General features: G+C 37.0%; 2 protein-coding genes across 6 annotated transcripts in view; both read right to left on the bottom strand.

Annotated features, from left to right (window-relative positions):
* LOC142337879 (importin subunit alpha-3-like) overlaps window positions 1-19260 on the bottom strand; it is a 249192-nt gene that overhangs the window by 50492 nt on the left and 179440 nt on the right. The gene's annotated exons all lie outside the window — the stretch shown is intronic.
* On the bottom strand, window positions 16-19191 carry LOC142337881 (deubiquitinase DESI2-like). Of its 4 annotated transcripts, none has more exons than XM_075387490.1 (7): window positions 18959-19191; window positions 9035-9221; window positions 7318-7390; window positions 6853-6946; window positions 4951-5092; window positions 4430-4610; window positions 16-1220 (listed from the first exon to the last, which is right to left on the bottom strand). In XM_075387490.1, exons 2-7 carry the CDS (start codon window positions 9173-9175, stop codon window positions 979-981), a joined length of 873 nt encoding a protein of 290 aa, XP_075243605.1. In that variant the 5' UTR covers window positions 9176-9221; window positions 18959-19191; the 3' UTR covers window positions 16-978. The 4 variants fall into 4 exon arrangements, with proteins under 4 accessions (XP_075243605.1, XP_075243607.1, XP_075243606.1 ...); XM_075387492.1 differs by lacking the exon at window positions 18959-19191 and adding an exon at window positions 18403-18664; XM_075387491.1 differs by lacking the exon at window positions 18959-19191 and adding an exon at window positions 18477-18664.

Raw genomic sequence — 19260 nt, 5'->3', positions numbered from 1 at the left:
GATTTGAAATGTCTATTAAAACACAAAGTGAAGCTTGAATTGACGAAACTCAAAAACAATTTTACAGAAATCATTGATTAAAGCACTTAATAGCGCAGTTTAAAAAGATCTTTCAAACCGCTTTTTTAAGCACAGTCAATTTATTAGACTCAACTGATTTCTATAAAGATCATTAAACAATAAACTGCATTATAGCTTTTTACTCCTTGAGATATAACTGAATTATTTACGAATTTAAAGCTCCCAAATAAAAATTCAATTGTAACTCATTTTTACAAAATGTTCACATGCTTAAAGGGGAAAAGTGCTATACGTCATCTATGAAAGACTGCAATTATTTCCTTTTCCTCAGAGCGGTTCAGTTAAATGACAGAGGGTGAAGTTCATAAATAGTCAACTGCTATTAAGCCCTCAGCTGCTATCTTACTTAATCTTTACATATTCTATGATTAATTGATAGCATTGAAGCTTTCAAGCAGATGTAGGAAAAGGAAATATGTAAGGCAGTTCTTTAGAGGTCAAACTGTCCACGTTTAGAGACATCAAATTCAGTGGGAAAAGAATTGATAAACTCGAAAAAAATGACAATTGCAACAAAATTAATCTACCCCCAAGTGAATTTCTTTCATCGGAACAAAATGATCTCAGCAGAAATCATCTGAATGCTCTAAAGCTTCATTGCTGGTCAAATCGATCAAATAATATCAGTTTCAACTCGGTACCTGAACCTCTAAGCAACATTAAAAATCAGTTTTCTTGCGCTGGCTTCCGATCAAATTCCCTTTAACAAATTTTCCCGCAATTTATTAATTGCTCAAACTTTTGAACAAATAGTTTGAGTAGTGCTGAGAAACAGATTAAAGTCACTGATATTACTCTATAGAGCTTACTCGGATTATTGTACACCCATTTTTTTTGTCTAATTTAACTATTATCTATAAGCAGAAAGGACAAAGTTTGAGGAACTAGTTCTGAATGTCAAGTTAAACTGGGCCTTCTGGGTGCGTTATTAGGGTGAGTGTTTGCTCCTGTGAGTCTTCCTAGGAATTCGACTGCTGATTCTGTGGCTGCAGAGGCAGTACTCCGCGCGTTGCCAGCTCCCCCTCTTCCCCCTGGGGCGCCTGTAGAGTCTGAAGTCTCGTGGCCTGATGTGGGAATTGAGTCGTACACTTGGATTGAGTTGTTGTGATGCGTTGTTGCGGTCAGAGAAGGCTCCGAATCTAAAACATTAAATTTAGCCGAGACATATTCTCGAAATTGAGATCTCTTTACCTTTAGGGAACTCCTCCCCCCCCCCCCCCTATATTTATAGAAAAACAAGAGCAGGATCATTCGGAAAATTTTGAAAAGACAGTCAGTCAAATACTTCAAATGACGCACTTAACACACAGCCGGCAGATTAGCGGAATAGCTGCAAAAGACTTGCGTGCCGTAGAGATAGAAACAGATACAGATCTAAGTTGAAAAAAAATCGACGCCGCTCAAAAAGTTATGTTAAAAAACATTCCGCGACAAATTAAAAAAGCTGGTCAAAATTCATTCCACAGAAGCCTTTTTATCAGTTTATTACACATATGAGTTCCTTTGACCTTAATTTAATTCAAATTAAACTTAAGTTCTAAATAAAGTGCAGGTCATTTTATTGAGCGAGGTAAGTCAACATCTGATCACCAAAAAAAAAACATTTGGTAGAGAGAGAGAGAGAGAGAGAGAGAGAGAGAAAGATAGAGGGTGAAAAATGACATCATGCACGCAAAAAACATTAGTGAGAGAAAGAAGTATTTCAGAAAATTTGACTTTTTCAGCTTTGCTGTGTGCGCAAATGTAAACAAAAAAGAGCGTCACACGACGAAACACAAAAAACATAGCCGGAAGCCTTCCGGAAACGACTCGGAGTAGAAAATTAGCTACCCTAACTATTACAATGAACCTCCTTATTGACAACGCTAACCAACTTGAAACAACAACAGGCAAAATAATGGAAAAGTAACTGACAACAAAAACTGATAAAGGATCTGATATAAAAAATTTCATTTAGAATTGCGTCTTTCGAAACAACTACTGGTGAAAAAGCTTCCGACACAGTTAATTCAGATTCAATAAACAAATATCAATTGACAAAAAAAGCGACAAAATAGTTCATATCGCGAAATCCGTTGAAAGGAAAAATGAAGGATAGTGTTGAAAAATTGACAGAGCAATCAATTATTCGGTAAATAAGTTTTTTACTGCTTCTGTTCAGGCCCTTACCCACCCAACACCTGGAATAAACAACAAAGAACGTAAGAAAAATAAAAAAATAAATATATTTTATTTGTTTCAGTGAAAAATGCCCTCACTGACCTCCAACGCGATTTTTTAGAAGCAAAATCTATAAAATGGATCACCACTAACGATCCGAAAAGAAAAACCATAGCCGGAAGCTTAAATTCAGCAAAATATTAAGACAAAAAAAAACAAAAAAGCAAGACAAATTGTCCAAAATTTGATTAAGTTTACTCAATTATCCGAAAACAATAACAACTCGAAATCAGTAACAACTACATCGCAAAGCCAACCAAAACAACAAAAACAGCTAATTTGAACCATCATTTAAAACATCATTTTGTTGATTCAGATGGTCAAAAATGAAAAACTTTCAAAGGGACTATAACTAGTTTGGGTCACTAGTCCCAACAAACATCTCTGACTGAAAAAATTGAGTTTAAAAAAGTCTGAAAATGCCGTAAACTTTGAAAAGTTAAAAAAATTTGCTTGCTTAACAAAAAATGTTTTCACACCTTCTCTTCTCGCTCTCTCGAAAATATAACATGAACAGAAAACCTCTCTCTCTCTTCTCTCTGCTCTTTCAGCTATTTGACCTAAACACTCTTTTCACGCATTTCACTTCCTGTTTCAAATACATTCCAACAAAATTACCGATAAAAAAAGTACTCTACCAATGCACCTCTTCGAGTGGTAAAAAACAAAGAGCACCGCAATATAGCTCCACTCAGCTTATAACTTTGCAGCTATAAAACAAATTCATTCCGACTGAAGAAACCAACTAAAGGTAGCCCAAAGATTGTCGGAAAATAGTCGCCAAGACCTCCAGTAAAATGGGATTGAAACGAAAAACGAATAAAAAAGATATAGCCGCGAAAAAATAGAGATACCAAAGAATAGAGGTAGTAACGTATGTAGAGAAATGCACCGAAGAAGAAATCGATGCCCCTTACAAAACTAAAAAATTTTCGCCAATTTTTGCTATGATTTCAACTAAACTAACTAAGCGCTTGAAGAAAGCCATCGGGCTGTTGAGCTTAACATTATTTAAACCAAAACTCACTAAGCACTTAGAGGAAGTCATCAAAACTGTGTGATTACATCTTTAAAAAACCAAAGCCGGTGAAGTGACGGAAACTAACCGCCGTTTACACCACTTCCCGATGTCGGGATTGAAAAAACAACAAAAAATAAGAAAAATTGACGTCAGCCTAATTTTCTCCAATTGTCAAAGAGTAGTCAACCGTTTCATTAGATTCACTAAATATGGTACATCCGCATCTCAATTGGCGGACTGTGAGCGTAAAACTAAGGCTAATTAGAAGTGCATCTTAAAAAAACTTTGATAACTTCATGCACTGTCTTCTGTCGCGCTAAATCTTCGTCAGAAGTAAGGTACGTACGTCAGAAGTCAAACGTGCAAGTAGTAACTAAAGAAAAACGAAAATATGAAACGAATTGAAGGAAAGCGATGAAAGCGGCCATTAAAAACGACAGAGCACCAAAACAATCCAAATTCAACGGATTGTAGAAAAAGGAGCGCCTAATTATCACCTTTGAGAGGCGATTATTAATTAACATAAACCAATTAACGTCGGAGGGGGCTGTAGACGAGATAAAATTTTATGGGTGCAAAAAAAACTTCCCACCAACCGAGGGGTTCGACACCCGACCACCAGCGTAATAGAATCATTTACCACTCGGCTATCCGTGCCTTGTGCTATCTTATACTAAAATCGATTTTGTTTCTGCAACTTAATTTAATTTCCACTAAGCAAAGCAAATTTTTGTTCGAGTAGTAAAACAATAGGATCGCATTAACAGCATTGATCATCTGACATAGTTTTCCTTAGCTAACTTTTAGTCTCTCATTTTAAACCTGATTTAGACTTTCAGATTACTCTCCAAAGTTCTCTAATGGAATGTTAGCACTAGCTTTGCGGGGGCACAGAGGTGAAAGCTGCCTTCGTTTCTGCTACGACTAAAACCACTGGCATTGTATACTTGTCTTTCACGCAAAAGAATATTGATGCGAGTCATAAGAATTTGAAACCTATGCATCGGGTCAGGTCAACTTACGCCCTATGAGTACAAATATCTCCAGAACTTCAAAATCCTGGATATTATAACTAAATCTAAAATAAATCTAGAGGGAGAAACTCACCAGGGCCGTGGTCTCCATCACCGCCAGTGGAAGAGTGTACGTCTTCGTTGTTACGGAGAGATTCCTGGAGTGCAACAGGGGTAAGCCACTCCGCTGGGATACACCTCTGTATGAAGGGCAGACAAGCTGTCAAAGAGGCGAGTCTGTTCACCCAATTGGGAATTTCAGCGCCACATAGAATCTATAAACATCAAACAAGGCAAATAAGCAGCACAATTTTTACACGTGGCATTCTCTAGTGTTAGTTAGCGACAAGGTTTTTCTCTTCTGAGCTAACTTATTTAAGCTTTCCCTTCCGCTGGGTGCGCAACTAAAACTTTGATTTTCTGTTAAAGTTAAAGTTTGAAACTTTGTGTGAACTATTGTACAGATCAAATCGCTCAACCGATCGACAAAATATCGGATCTATTCTGCTTCGTACGAGAGCAATTAATGATAACTCAATTAGGCATATTTGATATGTTGTTTGGTTTATATACAATTCTATTGAGCGATTCATTCGATATCGGGTAGTAATTTACCCTTGAGAATGCCATGGAGAAGTGGTTGCAGTTCTTGTGTACCAGATGATACGTGTATCCCTTGAAGTCCTCTCCCAACTGTTGCACTATCTCGTGCACACTCTCCAGGTCCAGAAATGTCTGGCCTAACAGCACCGTCTCCCTACATCACAGCAACAACAGTAACATTGTCAACATTAACAGAAAGCTCACTTTAACTGGTGGTCTAGCATCTCGTGGTGTCAGGCCAAAACTACAGATGCCAACAAATACCCAATGAGCCAAAATACCCTAAATATACCCAATATATTACTCCATTGTTTAAATTATCAACAAGAATATTTGGCATAATAATGCATTCGCGAAATAATTTATAATGTATGTTTATTTACCAAGTTTCAAATGTAAAAAGAGTTTAGAGATCAAAGGGAATTAATTCGGTATTATGGCAGTGGGTAATTTAGCACGTCGGGTATTTAGGCACGTCTTATATGCTACGTGGGGACTAACACCTGAGATGTTAATTGTAAATTCAGCAAGATTAGGCTAGAATCTCGTGTCTTTAGCAGAAAAGAACACCAAAACTCTTGGCGCCATCGGGTCGAGGAAATAAACCCAACGGAACCCCCCCCCCCCCGTCTATATATAATAGGAAGCAAATTCCCACGAAAAAACCCATGTTTACATTGAATGAAGGTGAAATAAATGAAATTCCCAGCAGAAATTTAAACACGCATGCCTAAAAAACATCACGTGTTCGCCATCAGATTTTCAAGTTTTGTATTGCGTTCAAGCATCAACATTACAAATTATGCATTTCAGTGACACCAATTCGATATGATTCAGTCATTTTTCCCCCAAAGAGTTAGAGTTAAGGCCTCTATAAAAGATGACATTCACAGAAAAACTGGGGGTAAACGAGGCGAGGGCCATAGAAACAGACCCCAAAAAATTGCCCAATTGTACCATCCTAGCCACATTTTTGTTTTTTTTTTATATTTGTGTTGCCGCTGGGCAGTCAATAAGGGACAGTGCTTAAAGGGTTCAGAACACATCCTTCATGGTATGGTACCTAACAACAGTCATTGGTGCTGTCTATTGCACTACAGTGGGGGAGGTGACAATCACCGTTTAGGTAAAAAGGAAGGGTCTTTAATGTGGGTAAACTGAATAAAACGAAGTTTTAGGCATATTTGATTGGTTTTCAACCAACATTTTTGCACGTGTTGTATCAAATGCGTCTACGTACAATCATTTTAATATCTCATCCAATTAGCTTGACACGACTTATGCAAAATTCCATACAGCCCATTGTTTAACTTAGCAAATTTGAAATTAACAATCAAAGTTCCAACTATATGTAAACCTCGGAACGTGACAAACTGTGTTGCATTGAAACTGACAAAGGAGGAACAAACCTTATATATCAAGCGTTTGCTAACATTGACGAGTGCAAATTAAGAGAAACAAAGCGCAATGTAGGCACCGAATTTGGACACTTAATGATCAAATTATTCGGAAAATATCATAGCAACATAGAAACGAATCTGACGCTACGCTGATTGAGGCTTACAACATTATAAACCGAATTAAACTGGGGCAATTGGCCAAAAATGTGTATCAACTCAACACATCTTGCCGAACAATGATAGATCAGCCAGCGCATTGTAAATTTCAAATGCCTTCAATTTCCCACATCAAAAGACCTGTCCGCCATATTAAACAACGAAGAGGATCTGGGCCAACACCTAAGAGTGACGAAAATGAAATCCAATATCTTTGAATCTAGCCCTTCCCGATGTTGCATAACTTAACTCGTCCGAAATAAAAAGTTCATCTATTTGCAGTTCAAACAGTTAAAAGTAGGATAAAATTTTCATAAAATTATTAGTTAAAAAACATTCTGATTGAGGAGTAACTAACTTGTAATTAAAGTTCTGTCCCAGATCAGCTGCTGAGCGTGGATCCATTTCGAATATTCCACTGATAGGGTAGGGATGGCCACCAAAGCTGTACTCTGAAACATGCACGCAACAACCGTAACCCCAGATCAACTCTGCAATATTGGATTCGTTTTAACAATATTTTAAGGCGCAGTAACATTTAATGTACGTGGTTTATTTGTAAGTGGTAGTTTTGTTCTTGATTGTTCGTTTGCATTGATTTCATGGGGGAGCTTGGGGGTATTATGGGAACGAAAGACCCGAATTTTCTACTGTCCATGAAAAAGTCCAGATACCGATGTAGATAAAAAAAAGCTGATAACTCATTTGATAAACTTATGCCCGGGCACCTATTGAAGAACCACTATAAACTGCTGAATTGATACGATTCTTTTAAAATGAGTAAGGGGGTCAAATTATCAAATAATGATTCAAGTATGCCGACCCGTTCCGTGTACTTCAACGCCAGTGTGATACACTCCGAAGCCCACTGGACCCGTGTAGCTGTTTAGCCGGTTCTAAAACAACATAAAGTCAATTCAGAACCAAATTTTCAACTCTCAATTTTAATCAAGTTTGACACAACGAAATCAGGCGTAGAAAAAGTCTTGAATTGAAATATTAAATTTGAATTTTCATATCTTTATAAATTTTGGGAGCTTTAGGAAGTCAACTAACACTACCGACCTGATGATCTGAAATTATTACTGCTCAACCAAAACAATCATTAATTTGTTAACACAGGCTAATGAGAAGACTTCTCGCATTTAAAACTAAACATAAACCGACTACCGCGGAAAAATTGCTCTCAAACGACAGGCGGAGCAGTTTAATGATGTCCCGCTTTTTCACCCCTATTCATTTAACCACCTATCATTTAACCCCGATTTATTCACCCCTGTATCATTTAACCCCTCTATCTTTTAACCCCTCTATCCTTTCACCCCGATTTTAATCTTTCTATTAAATAAGGATAATTAAATTAGCAATATAATCATTTGGCCATGCCTCGCGGGCCATGGCCATGCCTCAGCGGCCCGTGGGACTTGATATGAAACTATCACAACCGAAAGTGGGATTAATTTATTTACTTAATTATGACAAAACATGCCTTTGATGTCGACTGCTAAGTGGCGGGATGAAATGGTAGAGGGGTTAAATGATAGAGGGTTGACTAAATCGGGGTTAAATGATAGGGAGTTAAATGAATAGGGGTGAAAAGAAGTAGAACCAGTTTAATTCAGTGGGGCCTACTTTTTTATGGGTACGAAAAACTCCGGGTCTTTTCCATTATAGCCCCACCCGCATAGTGCCACAGCCATACACACACACATGCTCACACACACACAGACGCGCACACACACAGATGCTCACACACACAGACGCACACACACAAACACACGCACACACACACAATCTCTAGATCAGAAACATAAAATCGAAAGCCGGCCTTCTACCTAAATCCGAAATATCGAAGAGAGGGTGGTGTCTGTAGTAATTTGAATAGCGAGGATGGGTGTAAGGACAATTTACCCAATTCCATTATACCCAATGCCATTTTGCCCAACTTGCCATTGTACCCAATGCCAACTTATCCAATTTACTCTATTGCTAAATTTACCAGAAAGTTTATTTAGCCGAATCCAATAAATGGCCCGTGGGACTTGATATGAAACTATCACAACCGAATGTGGGATTATATTGTCCACATAAATATTTTAATTCGTCCATGTAATAGCGACTGCTAATTTGTAATCGGATAATTGAACGAAAAGACCAAAGAGCATTGGGTAAGTTAGTAATGGGTAAAATGGCATTGAGTAAATGGGAATTGGGTAAATTGTCATGTAACCCAAGTAGGGACTATTATGGGAGGAAAACTTCTCAAAATGACCTTTCGATCTTGAATATTATCATCAATTCCTTATTACCATATATTAGTAACTAAGCTACTGTTAAAGTTCAATGTTTGAAAACAGAAGTCAATGTTTGAAAACAAAAGCCAATAGTTTATATCATAAAAAAACTTGCTTCCGCCAAAAAGCAAAAACCTATGCAATAGCAATACTCCTCTTCGATTCGCAAAAAGACACACAGGTTAACAATAATTGCTTCAAAATTCGTTCGAGAGCAATTGAACAGGTTGAGATTATAAAGCTTACCAAATCATAGACATTAAGATAGACAGGGAAGTTGTCTCCCTCTCCCAGAATGGCGTAGGATGTGTTGGAGTCCTCGTGGGGCTCTATTGCTCCTTGTTCGTCCGACGATATAGAGTTCGTACATCGTCGAAAGATGTTCATTCTTGAACGAGATAAACTGCTAGCTCTCTCTCGAGGTAAATGCTCTCTGAAAAATATAAACTACATCAAAAACGCACAACTGTCGAGTTGCATTGCTGAAATACATTATTACTCAAAATAACACATAACTTGGCAACGAAGACTCGAATTATTAGAATAAATGAAAAAAAATAGATTTTCGATTACCTATTGCATATTGACAAGTTTAATTGACCACATTAAACATTACTTCGCTGTCTTGATGCAAATTGCCTTCAACAGGAGCGCAAACTGCGTATGATTGAGTCACTAGTTCAACAAGGAACACGTAAAATCTATAAATATTCTCATCGTGTGCGCTGACGTCACAGTCGAACACTGAGACGATATAAAGATACAACATAACCTGCGACAACTAATTAAAATTCGTTAAGAGCAATTTTTGCAAACACCAATTTTAATCATTGAACCTTGGACAGTCAACTATGTACAATTTCTTAAGCGGTAAAATTATCTTTATTTCATTTTTAGCATCAATTACGGACCTAGCTCGATTTCATGAACAGCAGGAACAGATTTGTTTATATAACAGCGAAAAAGTACCAACGAAAAATTTTTGTTCTTCTAAATGAAACAACGACTGATGTCCGACAATTTGCTCTCGAACGACTAACGGGCTGGAGATGCAGCCTGCTTCCGCCAGAGGGGAGTTCAGTTGGGCCCAAGGGACATCAATAGATTCTATTAGAGCTTATGCAAGTCACTCGTAAGATTTGAAGTGGAAATGAGAATTTCAACGCGCTTTAAATTGGACGTCTAGTAGTAAACGACCGCTAGTTCAGTACTGCTGCTTGTATGTTTTATTTGATTGCTAATAAAGTGAATGACAGAGAAATGTAGATTACGAGAGAGCATTATGAAGTCAAGCGTGATAAAAATTCAAATCCACTAGACAAAAACTTGCATAAAAAGATATACGACTACAGTAATTGATTCAAACTTGGTTCAAAGAACAATTGAAATAAACCTAAAAATAAGTCTCGGGAAACCAACTCTAGAAAACAACTAACCATCACTTAAAGTATAACATTCTCAGTTAGAATCAGGTTCAACATTCGAGCTGAGCTGATGTCATTCAGAACACAAATGCAAAGGAAAGTCCCTCTAATGACAAAAATCGAATCACACATGATTGCAAAGTTGATTGAATGACTCAAAACTAACGCTTGGCGGTTATAAGGTATGCTAAAAAATAATTAAATTAGCTGGTGAAACTTCGCACCAAGATTACAAACATAACCGACCAACGTCGGGCGAATTGCTCTAACGACCGGCGAGCGGTTGAATTCGTCAGTAGCTAGGCACGGTTTAGTGAGGCTAGCTTTAGCTTACTTGAAGGGGCCAAGTGAGCTCAGCGGGGGGGGGGGGTGAACTAGGGGGCTGATGGGGTGGCAACAGGGGGGAGGGGGGATCAATCTCTAAGAACCGCCCTTCGAACCATAAGTATAAGTCTCCAAAACAGATTCTGTGAATCGCATACTTGAAGACTAGTGAGCTGAAAGGCTTAAAGAGCAATTAATGTCCACTTAGCGCTACCTGTTTATCCCGCTTTTGAGTACGAAAAATCAAATGCGTCAGACGAAAATTTGGTCAAGCGAAAAATCGCGTAAAAAAAGACCGACAGGACTAATATAATTGCTACAAACTTCGTTTGAGAGCAATTAAAAATGACATAATTCGCACAACCGCAACGCATCTGTAACTAGCTCTCTTCCTTTATAGCGAGGACTGAATTGTTTTTTAAAATGATGTTCCGTGCAACTTTTTTTCAAGACCAGTAAGTTCGTTACTTCACAAATGCAGGTGGTGGCGGGTACTAAAAAGGATACCTTACTTATGACGGACGAGCTGCACTCGAACACCTGACGACAGGGGCTCAATTTTACCGTTCCCCGCTTCAGCCGGGAGAGGTCTTAGTGGGGTGCAAAACGTTTACAATAGGGTTCTTAAATGATGCTTGATATAAGGCCACCAATCGGCATTAAAGTGAAAACATAAAACCAATTTTGGTGCGCTTTTTATTTTACCTTTATTAGTAAATTGCCGCCATTCAAATTTAGCCGCTTGAAATTGCGAATCAGAGAACGATGACACACAGATACACTAAAAATTGCTTCAAATTTCGTTCGCGAGTAAATAAACACGGTTTTTAGGTCAAAAAATCAGACTACGCAAAAATCAAAAAGTCAAGCGCGATAAAGTTCACGCGGTAAGTCAATGCCACACACGATTAAAATATTTACTCGAGAGCAATTGAACGCAAGACTCGCCACCGTGTATAAATATTAGAAGGGAGTATTGAGTTCGGAAGCTCAATTGATCGAATTTTTGAAAGTATACCAATTTAGTAACTAACCCAATCAACTAGCTACATTCGTTTATTAAGTAGTGAAACTGAGCAACTCAAGACTCCGGACGATCACTGGAAAAAATTGATTAAAGAAAACTATTTCAGAGAATCTAAGCCTTCAAATATTTCGCTGAGGTCTTTACCGTTTGTGCCCCCCAGCCTAGTGGTTTTATACTATTTGCACCCTCCCCCCGACGCACGTGCCATATTTTTACATAATGATTTACTATGTAATCACACGTGCTCTGTAAGGGGGTGCAAAAGCTACTGGGGGCACAAACGGAAAAGATCCTTAGCTGAATATAACAAAAAACACGGCAGATTGCCAAAACATAACCGACTAACGTCGGGCGAATTGCTCTCAAACGACCGGCAAGCGGTTGGATTCGTCAAAAGCTGGCCACGGTTTACTGACCTCAGGGTGCTACATCTTTATCCCGTTTCTGAAGACTAAAGTCGAATGGGCCTGACGAAAAATCGGCCAAGCGAAAAATTGCATAAGACAAACAGGATTAATATATTTGCTACAAATTGCTTTTGAGAGCAAATAACAATGGTTTCCTAAAAAGTTCCTGATAGATCATTTATGATAAAAACCATAACCCTAATCACACCACAACTATAACTCATTGATAATGAGGATCAGAGATCATGACATTACGCCACATAACAGCAACTGAAGTGCGGCATCAACAAAGAGAGAGAGAGAGAGAGAGAGAGAAGAGAGAGAGAGAGAGAGAGAGAGGAGAGAGAGGGAGAGAGAGAGAGAGAGAGAGAGAGCGAGAGAGAGAGAGAGAGAGAGAGAGAGAGAGAGAGAGAGAGAGAGAGAGAGAGAGAGAGAGAGAGAGAGAGAGAGAGAGAGAGAGAGAGAGAGGAGAGGAGAGAGAGAGAGAGAGAGAGAGAGAGAGAGAGAGAGAGAGAGAGAGAGAGAGAGAGATGAAAACGTGATCGTTAAAGAGAAGGAAAGGAAACCTAACCGACAAAAAGAGACACGAATATCTTCCATGATTGGATTCGACTCTGCAACTTCTAGTTATCTAGCCTTGTTAATAAATAAATCAAGAAAAACAACTGAAAAGGGGCAAATTTATAAAAACTAATTTTGCAGTAAAAAAAAGTTCAAAACCATTTTTTGTCTCGAATTGCCGTCAGGTAACCCATCTCCGAGACTTGAAAAGTTTCCTCGGCCAGTAATGGTTGTTAGACTCAGAAAAGACAAAAAATAATGAAAAATTTTGAAAATTGCAAATTAAAAAATCTTGCAAAAATTCAATATATTAATATCTTAAGATCCATTTCATTGTCTCAAGAGACTATCCGGTATCCCTGTCTCAACTGCGAAATAGTTTCACAGGCTCATAAAGATCCATACATTTAGAACATGAAATTTTCCAAAAATTTGAAAAGTTTTCCATAAATTTTATCTAAATATTACTGAAACTGGAGTCGTGAAAAATGTTGATCACCATCCCTTTAATTCTAAAAACAATGCAGCAGCTTATTATCAAACCTTGGAGGAGGTTCCATGGCCTCAGTTGCAGGAAAAAATTCAAAAACAAGAAAAAATTGCAAATATTTTAAAAAATTCTTGATATGCTTAAACTTGTGATATTAAAATCTTGCAGAACATTCCATTACTTACATATATAAACTATGCAGTAACATATTATCAAACCCTAAAGGAAGTTCTGTGGCCATTGAGGCCAGAGAAACCTAAAAAATGACAAAACATTTAAAAATTTTGCATTTAAAATAATTGCAAGATTTATAAAAAAACATTGTTAAAACTCGTGATATTAAAAAGTTGAAAAATAATCCATGACCAACAAAAATTTTCTAGTAACTTATTGTTAGTGGAAACGGAGGCTTTTTGAGGCTTCTTGAGGCTCAAAAAATCTGAATAAAGACTCAAAAAATTGGAAAATGACAAAAAATATCAAAAATATGCTAGAATTCGTGATGTTAAAATCTTGCAAGACATTCCATTTAATCTAGAAATTATTCAGTAACCTATTTTCAAACCCTGGAGGAGATTCCATGGCTCTTAAGGCTGAAAAAATCTAAAAAACGCCATGAAAATTCAAAAAAACTTCAAAAAAAACTTGAAAAGTTTTATCAAAAACTTTCTAAAATTTGTGACACTAAAAAGTTGAAAACCAATTCCACGGCCACTAGAAACAATGCAGTAACCTAATATCAAAACCTAGAGGAGGTTCCTTGACGCCGAGGACTGATAAAAAACAAAAACTCTCAAACATTTTCAAAAACCTTGAAAAAAATTGCAAAATAGTATAAATTTGAGTTTTTAGCAAGCGGGCGGTTGTTCGTCAGTAGCTAGCCACAGGAGGAGGAGGGGGGGGGGGTTCACCGGGGGCTGATTGGGGGGCAATGGGGGGTCAAGAGTGGGGGGTGTCTTCAACCTCTAAGAAGCGCCCTTCACACCATTAAGTATAAGTATAAGTCTCCAAAAGAGCTTGAGCTGAAACACAGCTGAAAAGCTCTACGAGGACTTATTGCCCGCTGGGCGCTACCTGTTTATCACGTTTTTGAGGACGAAAAGTCAAAAGCGTCAGACAAAAAATCTGTCAAGCGAAAAATCGCATAAAAAAAGACCGACAGGACTAATATAATTGCTACAACTTTCGTTTGCGATGAATTACAAACAGCCGCCGTTGATTCCAATAAGCATGATTGGGATTGAAAGAATAGAAGATATTGGAAAAAAAGATTTTTGTACAAAAACATTTTTTAAGTCCGATTTATTTTGATGGCATTTCGTAGTTGAACATACTTCAATTTCTTAGATAGAGACTACAGGGGCTACAATCTACAATCAATACCAATAATCATTAGAGATGGTAAATTAGACTTCTAGGAACGACGTTCAAATAGCGGGCATCTAAAATTGGGCTTTATGGGTTTATCCCGTTTCTATTTCTGACTTCAATTTTTAATACCGACTCTGTTTATTTTGAATTGCTTTGCTGAGCAACTGATGTTCAAAATCACTTTTAGCAGAATGGGAGAAGAGAGAAACTAGCCTAGAGAAGTCAAAAAGATTTCACGCAAAGTGTTGAAAAAGCGGCAAAATGAGGTAAAGCAAAACATTTTTTGTTCAACGAAGTAAAAACCATAGCAGGACAAGTCCTGACGTACAATTCAGAATTTTCATCGACTAAACAGAAAGAACTAGAACGGACTATGAACGGATTGGGAAAACCATTTAGAAAAAAATCCTATCCAAAAAATTGAAAAAACAGTAAAAATCGAAATGAAATTGGCGCATGTGAACAAAAAACCACTAGCGAGAAAGCGAATTTTTGTTCAAACACCGTTTTTTCACTCCACTTTAAATTTAGAGCGAAAAAATTTCACGCCGCAAAACCACTCGCTTTTTCGCTCCACTTCCTGTTTCGGCGTGACCAAAATCACAACTCCAATTTGACTTCAAAAATCATGAAAATGTGTGAACAGATCATAAAAAAAGACAGCGCCCCAATACAATTCAAATTCTTTGAATTGTAAAAAATTATGAGCGCTATAATAGCCGGCTGAGAAGATGAGGGCTGCTATGAAACAAAGAGCAAACAAGCGTTATGAGACGCAGCCTGCATCCAATCTCAATTAAACTCTCACTTCTGAGCGTTACTTCAGAACGGAAATCATGGTTAACACTGATTTGAACGTGTACTTAATAAGCTACACATTTCAAATATTCACATTTCAATAAGCTACAGATTTTTAACTAAGCGTTAACTATGGTTCTCCTTCTATAATTTCAGTTGAATGAATTTTGAAAAAAAAACGCTCAAAAAAAGACAAAACATTGTTTCGACCATAGTCCCTAAACAGGAGTTGAAACTGCATAAAAATTTAATCCCTCGGCCTCTTACTATATGTTTTATTGTATTGTATTTATATTCTTAACTTAGATCGATAGAAAAATAAAGAACTGAAGCTTGAAAAACTCGCCCAAGAATGTTCTAGTACAAATATAAACCGACTAATGTCGGAAGAATTGCTCTCGAACGACAGGCGAGGCAATTTAATTCAGGGGCTGTAACCTAGATAATTTTTTTCTTAATGGGTGCAAAAATAGTTGCCCATGCTGGGATTCGAACAATTGACCTCCCGATCCCTGACCAGAAGCACTGCCCACTCGGTTATCGGGGCCGTTTTGATTTGTGGTAATCGAGTTTATATTAGCAGCAAGCTTTACTTCAGAGTGAGAACAATAGAGACCACTCAAAAATGAAGAACGAAAGCGTGAAAAAGTCACTTGAGAATATTCTCGAAAAAAAGCGCAAAAACGGTCAAGCGAAAAATTTGAAAAAAGACATACACGTTTACAATAATTGCTTCAAACTTCGTTCGAGAGCAAATAAAAGAAATGCAAAAATCTCAAGGATGCCTCGTTGATTATAAAAACTTGGAAATCTAAAAGTCTAATATATGCTGAAAAAATCATCAGCATTCATCTACGTAAAATATATATGGCCAGTTTGAAGTAAACCGGCAAAGAATGTGTTGAAGCACGTGAGCAAAATTTCCCCACGCCTAATTTTCCAGCTTTCCCTCTCAAAATGATGCATGAACAAACCACAAACATTCTCTCTTCTTTTGATAACATAGACACCCGTTTTCACGTGCGGCTTTGACTTTTACATTCTGTCTCAGTGAAACAACCGACTAGCATAGCCGGCAGATTGCCGGAACAGCTGCAAAAGAATAGACTTGCGTTACGTATAATAGAGATGAAAACAGATACAGATCTAAATTGATAAAATCGACGCCGCTCAAAAAGCTAGGTAAAAAAAATTCAGCGATAAATTGAAAAAGCTCGTCAAAAATTCATTCCGCAGAAGCCTCCGTTAGAGACCTTCACTGCACATATTAAACCAATTTAAATTGAACTTAAGTTTTAAAGTGCAAAAATTATTTTATTGAGTGAGTTAAAGTCACGTACGATCAAAATCTAATCACGCAAATGATCTCAAAACCTTGGCCAGAGAGAGAGAGAGAGAAAGAGAGAGATAAAGAGAGAAATAGCAAACGCCGTAAGTGAGAGGAAGAAAACATTCAGAAAATTTGACTTTTTTAGTTTTGCTGTGTGAACAAAGGTAAAACGAAAAAGCGTCCGACGACAAAACAAAAATACATAGCAGGACAAGTCCTGACGTACAATTCAAAGAACTTTCATTGCCTAAAGAAAAACTAGACATAGAATGGACTATGACTGAATTGGATAAACCATTTCCAAAAAATCTGATCAAAAAAACTTTAAAAAATCTGAAAATCAATGTCAAAAAGACGCATGTGAGCAAAAAACAAGTAGCGAGAAAGAGTAATTTGGTTCAAACAAAGAATAGGCCTAGAATGAACTACGAATGGATTGAGAAAAACATTAAAAAAAAATCCAATCCAAAAAACTGAAAAAACAAATAGCCTAAAATTAAAAAAAAGTGAAATTGCCGCATGTGAACAAAAAACCACTAACATAATGCTTATCTTACTGAATAATAATGATCACTTTAAAGCAAGAGAATGAAAAAGAACAATGAAGAAGTATCTGACCAGAAAAGACAAAAAAGCATGTGATAAAAAAATCACACTTAGTTACAAGTTCAAAAAAAGGCGAAAGCACATGTGATACGTTTACTTTTAATTATTTGAACTGAACCACTGCAAATTGAGAGACAAACCCAACATAATTTTGAAGTAGAGAAAGCGGATGTAAGAAAAAGGAAATGAAGAACAAAACCAAAAATGTTCTGCCACAAGTTTTGGATCAACTGCCATTATGCTGAATCCAAATCATTATTTTTAAAAAAATTGAAGAACTAATTCGGTCAAGGGTCCACCAATCCAAAACATCGTCGATTTATAAAACTAAAAACGAAGAACAAAAAAGAGAAAAAAGTTAGAAATTTGTAATATGTCATTGAAAAGTGCATTAAATAAATTCCAACAACACCTCCAGAAAAGTTGCTATAACCAGCTAGAACACTAAAAAAAATGAAAAAGAGCAGAATCAGACGATTTGAGGAAAAAAGCAAAACACGAAATTTTGCTGAAATCTTTATAAAAATTACTCAAAAGTCTTTATCAAAACGACTCAAAATTAAAATCAAAATAATCAACATGCATCAAAAATTACTCAGTTTATTGCCATTTTTCTTGACAAAAAATGTTTAACACCAATAAAACTGTAATCACTTGGTATCTAAAAACTCCATAACTACTATGCGTATATACAAAGCTCATAAAAAGCAGTATAACAAAAAGAAGCAAAAAATTGCTCAAAGTCGCCTAAAATTCAGCAAAATAGCTGAAAAACCTAAAATGGTATAAAGATCACATTAATGACCAGAAACATACAAACCACTATCAAAACAACCCTAAAATACAATACCATAATCAAACTTCTACACAAAAAAAAACGGTTTTAAAAAGCCGCACGTGAACACAAAATTTTATTTTTTTCACACCTAAATTTCTCGCTCTCTCGAAAACAGCGGAATGAACAAAAAACCGCTCTCTGTTCGCTCCACTCTTCAATTTTCTTCAGCGCCCAAACCACTCCAATTTTTTACGCCTTTCATTTCCTGTTTCTAAATTCACTCCAACTAAAGTGATTTATAAAAATACTTCTTCAATACTCTTCTACGAGTCGTAAAAATACAGCGCCTCAATACAATTCAAATTCTTCGAATTGTAAACCAAGTGCACCGCAATATAGCTCCGCTCAGCTTACAGCTATAATTAAGATAAATGGAAGATAATGATAGCATCTCTTCAAGTTGAGAGAACCGATAACCAATAGAAAACCAAAACTCACCGTCCGCAAAAAAACAAACAGGAGTGAAATAATTGCTTCAGACTTCTTTCGAGGGCAACCAAAGAAGAAAATACCTCAAGGCACCGATCTAACCAACAGGAGAGTAAACAATTTTTTCCACAGATAAAAATAATTCTGTATCTTGGTCCAGAAAAAGTGTGGTAAGTTTTTGCTTTACACAATCTCCTTTCGCAAGTTCGGATTCTTCGATCTAGGTATGTTACGCAAACTGAAAACGCAAAGTAGCACAAATTACGCAATAATCGTGTTCAACGTCATGACGTAAGAGATCGAAGATTAAGCAAAACATTTAGCAAAAGTAAACAGCCCTCTTAATCTAAATTGAAGCGCTTAATTGCTAAACAAAGTGAGCAAATACGATACAATCAATTGAATTCGGCCCTAACATTTCGACATTTAGATGACCTGATTATCAGCAATTCAGGTCAAAAGTTCGCCTACGATTGTGAGTAAAATATTAATAATTTGTACTGACAATCAGAACTTTGTTCAAATGTGACCGCAACTTGCTGAATCAATATGATTTTGGACTTACGTGCTATCTGAACTATGATGATGATACTTAGAAGATTCCAGTTGTACCAGGAATCGAAAGATCCAATGTCAACCGGAATTCCAGTAACTCAACGATGTAATCACGCTTCAGGAATTGCCGTCATAACTGTATCACAAAGTACAGCTCAACGTTTGTTCCTGTCGTTCTTAAAACCGTCTTTAAGATGATACCAGGTTACCGATTGGCAAGCTTATTAAGTGTACGGATCCATACAATCTGAAATAATGCCCGTTGTTCATAAACAAAGTAACTAATAACTGTGTTTCAAGTGCTCCGATCGA

This window comes from Convolutriloba macropyga, chromosome 4, assembly GCF_964194025.1.
Source record: "Convolutriloba macropyga chromosome 4, txConMacr16.3, whole genome shotgun sequence".
Lineage (NCBI taxonomy): Eukaryota > Metazoa > Xenacoelomorpha > Acoela > Convolutidae > Convolutriloba > Convolutriloba macropyga.
This window is presented reverse-complemented; position numbering and strand designations above follow the sequence as displayed.